The sequence below is a fragment of the Oncorhynchus tshawytscha genome, linkage group LG03 (assembly GCF_018296145.1).
Source record: "Oncorhynchus tshawytscha isolate Ot180627B linkage group LG03, Otsh_v2.0, whole genome shotgun sequence".
NCBI classification, from domain to species: Eukaryota; Metazoa; Chordata; class Actinopteri; order Salmoniformes; family Salmonidae; genus Oncorhynchus; species Oncorhynchus tshawytscha.
Genome location: NC_056431.1, coordinates 4,864,575 through 4,870,523, shown reverse-complemented (window position 1 = coordinate 4,870,523; position 5,949 = coordinate 4,864,575). Strand labels below are relative to the sequence as shown.

At 46.8% G+C, this 5,949-nt stretch overlaps 1 protein-coding gene across 1 annotated transcript; it reads left to right on the top strand.

Moving 5' to 3' along the window:
- Positions 1-854: 854 nt before the first annotated feature.
- LOC112234873 (U4/U6 small nuclear ribonucleoprotein Prp31-like) lies at positions 855-5,822 on the top strand. Its single transcript, XM_042308111.1, has 13 exons — positions 855-1,002; positions 1,544-1,756; positions 2,038-2,098; positions 2,362-2,445; positions 2,545-2,642; positions 2,755-2,861; positions 3,868-4,037; positions 4,122-4,279; positions 4,370-4,459; positions 4,538-4,665; positions 4,773-4,845; positions 4,956-5,255; positions 5,427-5,822. Exons 2-13 carry the CDS (start codon positions 1,544-1,546, stop codon positions 5,541-5,543), a joined length of 1,599 nt encoding a protein of 532 aa, XP_042164045.1. The 5' UTR covers positions 855-1,002; the 3' UTR covers positions 5,544-5,822.
- The last annotated feature ends 127 nt before the right edge of the window (positions 5,823-5,949 follow it).

Here is a 5,949-nt window from a genome sequence, read left to right as displayed (position 1 = left end):
AGGGGGCTGAGTTCGGGGAAAACCCTGCTCTAATATATATATAACATGTTTCATTATTTTCTAATATGATTCAATGTATAGTTGTCTTGTCATAATTTTACTTTGTTTGAGGACAATTGATGTATCTTAGCATGATAAAACGGAAGCTTCTCATCGGTAAATATCTCCAAAGTTCATGTATTTGTTTTAATTTTCTACTAATAGCAACCCATCATGCAGTCAAGCTCCAACTAGTCCCTTTGTTTAGTCTGTTTCAACATCTGTTTAAAACCTGTATTGTTTAAAGAATGGGTTTCATGGGATGCTGTATAAAACCAGGGGAAATGAAAACAACATAAAAACTGTGAAACATTTATTGAACTGTTTGATGAAAATAAATTGTACTGTCTTATATTCTTAAGTCAGAGTATTCCTTTTGCTGTCAAAAGGAGACTGGACTGGTGTTCAAACAGTAGGTCTTCTCTAGATGCTTTATTCAATTTGTTTCTGAAAGAAAGGATCAAACTACTGTATTATGTAGCTAACAATGGATGGCTCAATGGATGTTGCATAACAATAGCTAATCTTATTTCCCATCCCCCATCTCTGGTTTTGGGAGAATGATGCTTATTATGAAAATGGGACAAAGGATGGTCAAGGATAGGGTGAATATCTAATCTCCAAAATACTCTACCCAAAGTAAAACACGGAATGACTAGCCATTGAATATAGAAAGCATTAAGGCTGGAAATATGAGTGAGATAAAGACCATTCACGTTCATCCAGGTCTGATACTGGCATATACTACGGATAAAAACAGCAGTTCCCATAAAGCCTTGCACAAGGCTCAACGTTACAAACCTCTGACCACCCATTGGATTATTTATGGTGATGCCTTTCGTCTGCGACTCACTATAGAGGCGACGTTGATAGCATAAGCAAACATTTTTAACGTCGAACGCATTTCGAAAGTTGTTGGATTTGTAGGGTTTCTTTTGACGGTAGGAGTTTCTAACTCCGAAGGTAAGTTCTCATAAGTTTGTGCCGTATAATTTCAGCTAACTTGCGAACGTTTCCCTGTTATTTAACTAGCTAGACATGGCTAGCGAACTGCTGTTATAGCCACGGTTATCCAACGAGGCCAGCTTTTAGTTTTTGGGGATTCAACCTTTATTTAACTAGGCAAGTCAGTTAAGAACAAATTACGATTTACAATGACGGCCTAACCCGGACGACGCTGGGCCAAGTGTGCGCCACCTATGGGACTCCCAATCACGGCCGGTTGTGATACAGCCTGGAATCGAACCAGGGTCTGTAGTGACGCCTCTAGCACTGAGATGCAGTGCCTTAGACCGCTGCGCCACAGCTAACGTTAGCTCGCTATAAATTAACTATAACCAATTGTTTTTATGGTAAAGATTCTAGATTCTCACATTTAGCCTTTGCACACATTTTTACTCTAGGTCATTTACGTGTGCGTGTGTGTGGGCTAGCTAGGAATTGACTTCATAATCCCTCCCCATGTCACACAGCCTTGTCCCACATTGTTGTTCCTTTCCTGCAGATGTCTCTGGCCGATGAGCTCCTGGCTGATCTGGAGGAGGCGGGGGATGAGGGGGAGGATGGGCTGTACCTGGGGGAAGAGGGGGAGAGTGATGGGGAGGCAGGGGAGGGACATGTAGAGGGAGGTTTGGAGGACATTCCAGAGGAGATGGAAGTGGACTACAGCGGAGCTGAGAGTGTCTCGTCCATCGCTAAACTACGTAACAGCAAACAGGTCAGGACAGTGTGTGTGGAGCTGCGTGCAGTTAATATACTAGAACAGGGTGTCCCAATCTGGGTCCTGGAGCCCCCCATGGGTGCATGTTTTAGTTTTGCCCTAGCACTGATTCAAATAACCAACTCAGCAAGCTTTGATGATTTAATCAGCTCTGTAGTGCTAAGGTAAAAACCAAAACGTGCTCCCAGTGGGGAGCCCAGGACTGGGAAACCCTGCTCTAGAACATATAAGCTATTTCCAAGGTCTGTTTTGAAAACCCACAATTTGTTTGTTTACAGTTCTCAGAGATCATGGACAAAATTGCAATCTATGTCGAGAAGCAGCGCAAGAACTCTGAAGGTGATTGTTGACTGTTTCTATGTTTTTGTTGTCACATACAGCGGATAGGGTTGTTTTACTGGGTCAGTTACTTTGCCAATGCTATAACCTCTAGGCTACATGGCGCCCTATTGAAGACACAGCACTTCTATAATTGGCTGTTTGGATGTCTCGTTCTGTGGTTTATGTTCCACTCAATACAATGGATACTGATTCTACTTCAATGGTTTCTGATCCTCCATCTTGTGGTTTTACTGACTCTCCTCTCTTCCCTTTCTCTTCAGTCTCCGGTCCGGTGGAGGCAGACCCAGAATACAAGCTCATCGTTGCTGCCAATAACCTCACAGTAGAAATTGAGAACGAACTGAGTGAGTCCACTATGTTCATAAGTGATTGTGTGTCAATATGCTGCTGTAATTTGCTTGCTTTGCTTTATGTCTAACGGTGTCTTTGTTTGTCTTTGTCAGACATCATTCACAAGTTTGTACGTGACAAGTATTCTAAGAGGTTCCCTGAGTTGGAGTCCCTGGTGCCCAACTCTCTGGATTACGTCCGCACTGTCAAGGTGAGCTGATGTTAGAGGAGGATTCTCTTCCACATCAAAATGTGTCTACGTTGTTTTAAACTGTTGTCTACTATTCATGTCCCTGCTGTTGGGCTGAACACCGTGTGTGTAGGAGCTGGGGAACAACCTGGACAAGTGTAAGAACAACGAGAATCTGCAGCAGATCCTGACCAACGCCACCATCATGGTGGTCAGCGTCACGGCCTCCACCACACAGGGGTAAGAGCAGGGACGCGTCACAGCCTCCACCACACAGGGGTAAGAGCAGGGACGTGTCACAGCCTCCACCACACAGGGGTAAGAGCAGGGACGCGTCACAGCCTCCACCACACAGGGGTAAGAGCAGGGACGCGTCACAGCCTCCACCACACAGGGGTAAGAGCAGGGACACGTCACAGCCTCCACCACCACAGAGCAGGGATGGTCACAGCCTCCACCACACAGGGGTAAGAGCAGGGACACGTCACAGCCTTCACCACACAGGGGTAAGAGCAGGGACGCGTCACAGCCTCCACCACACAGGGGTAAGAGCAGGGACGCGTCACAGCCTCCACCACACAGGGGTAAGAGCAGGGACGCGTCACAGCCTCCACCACACAGGGGTAAGAGCAGGGATGCGTCACAGCCTCCACCACACAGGGGTAAGAGCAGGGACACGTCACAGCCTTCACCACACAGGGGTAAGAGCAGGGACACGTCACAGCCTCCACCACACAGGGGTAAGAGCAGGGACACGTCACAGCCTCCACCACACAGGGGTAAGAGCAGGGACACAGCCTCCACCACACAGGGGTAAGAGCAGGGACATGTCACAGGGGTAAGAGCAGGGACACGTCAAGGCCTCTGCCACGCAGGGGTAAGAGCAGGGATGTGTCACGGCCTCTGCCACACAGGGGTAAGAGCAGGGATGCGTCACAGCCTCTGCCACACGGGTAAGAGCAGGGATGTGTCACGGCCTCTGCCACACAGGGGTAAGAGCAGGGATGCGTCACAGCCTCTGCCACACAGGGGTAAGAGCAGGGACACCTGGGTTGATTCAGTTGGAGAGGTCCACCAATGGGACTGAGAACTTATTTGGTGGAGCAGACATTTACAGAATGTTCAGATAGAAATATGATCAATAGACCTTACATTATCTACACAACAGGGAACAGTAACATCCATTTGGTTGCAGACCACCTTTCCATCTCAATGATGTTGTAATATCAACATGACTTGTTTCCAGGACGATGCTGGGTGAGGATGAACTGAAGAGGTTGGAGGAGGCCTGTGACATGGCGCTAGAGCTGAACCAATCAAAACACAGGATCTATGAATATGTGGAGTCTAGGATGTCATTCATTGCTCCTAATCTGTCAGTCATCGTTGGAGCCTCGACCGCAGCCAAGATCATGGGTCAGTGATTATAAGGATTTAGTTTTTTATAGAATTGACAGGATTCTCCCAATCATACGGTCTTCTTCCTCCCTGTGGTGGTAGGTATTGCTGGGGGCCTGACCAACTTGTCTAAGATGCCAGCCTGTAACCTGATGCTACTGGGAACCCAGAAGAGGACCCTGTCAGGGTTCAGCAGCACCGCTGTGCTCCCACACACCGGCTACATCTACCACTGTGATGTGGTCCAGACTCTACCCCCGGTCAGTGCACCACACTTGGTGCTGTGTTCCCAAGAGCTTTGTTTGACTGTGGCTTTACCTAAGCTAACAAGAGTTATCCCTGTGTTGTAGGACCTGAGGAGAAAGGCAGCACGCCTGGTTTCAGCTAAGTGCACCCTGGCATCCCGAGTGGACAGCTTCCACGAGAGTGCAGACGGCAAGGTGAGAACTGGAAGAGGGAAGAAAGGGGTAAATAAACGTCTGTTACATATTAACTCTGGTGTTATTCTCTCGGTGCAGGTGGGCTACGACCTGAAAGAGGAGATCGAGAAGAAGTTTGATAAATGGCAGGAGCCTCCACCAGTGAAGACTGTCAAACCCCTGCCAGCACCGTTGGACGGACAGAGGAAGAAGAGAGGAGGGCGGAGGTATTTGCTTTAGGGATGTGTAGATAACTGGTCCTGGGTTGTCATTTTTTTCAAAGTGCAATGTTAAACAGTATTGATGGTCTCATTTTTTGTCTGTCCTTGTCCAGGTATCGTAAGATGAAGGAGCGTCTGGGTCTGACAGAGATCAGGAAACACGCCAACAGGATGACCTTCGCAGAGGTCAGAACAGCAAATCTGTCTTTCAGGACAGCTGTTACTATATTTTACTATGTGTAATTACAATAAATATGTATTGGTCTTTTTAACCAACCTGTCTCTGTTTCTCTCAGATTGAGGATGATGCGTACCAGGAGGACCTGGGTTTCAGTCTGGGCCAGCTGGGGAAGTCGGGCAGCGGACGCGTCAGACAGGCTCAGGTCAACGAGGCCACCAAGGCCAGGATATCCAAGTCCCTACAGAGGAAGCTGCAGAAGCAGAACATGACATACGGCGGCAGGTCCACAGTTGGCGGCAGGTCCACAGTCGGCAGCAGGTCCACAGTCGGCGGGAGGTCCACAGTTGGCGGGAGGTCCTCGGTCAGAGACAACTCCTCAGGAACAAGTTCCAGCGTAGCCTTCACTCCACTACAGGTAGTAGCCTAATTGGTTTTGTTTTCACATGAAAAAAAAGTGACATGTATTTTATAATTTCAACAAACGAAGCACTTCATCACCAGTAACGTTAGCATTTACCAGCTGGGGTGGCCTCCTCGTTTCTGTTTGTTGTGGAATTGTACTTGAACTGAACTCTGTGTTCCTCAGGGACTGGAGATCGTGAACCCGCATGCAGCAGAGAAGAAGGTGGCTGAGGCCAACCAGAAATACTTCTCCAACATGGCAGAGTTCCTCAAGGTCAAGAAGGAGGGAGAGGGAAAGTGAGGAGTACACATACGATTTATCATACACATCCACACATATACTTACACACAGGAGAGACTGATATACAGACATACCAACTTGTATTTCAAAATGAATGCAGATGGAGTGAAATGCATTCACACTAACTGATTGATCAGGCGTCATTGCATAACCATGGGGACAAGATCGACCATGACAGTGAAGAAAAATATATTGTTTAGATTGTATATTTGTTTTAGAGCATGTTGTGCTTTTTTCTTACGTTTTGACTCCATTTTAATAAAATGAAACTAATACTTCCTTCGTCTCATTACTGAAAAGTGATTTCAGAAAGTATTTAGACCCCTTGACTTTTTCAACATTTTGTTACGTTACTTATTCTAAAATTGATTAAATTGAGGGGGAAAACAATCTACACTCTACACCA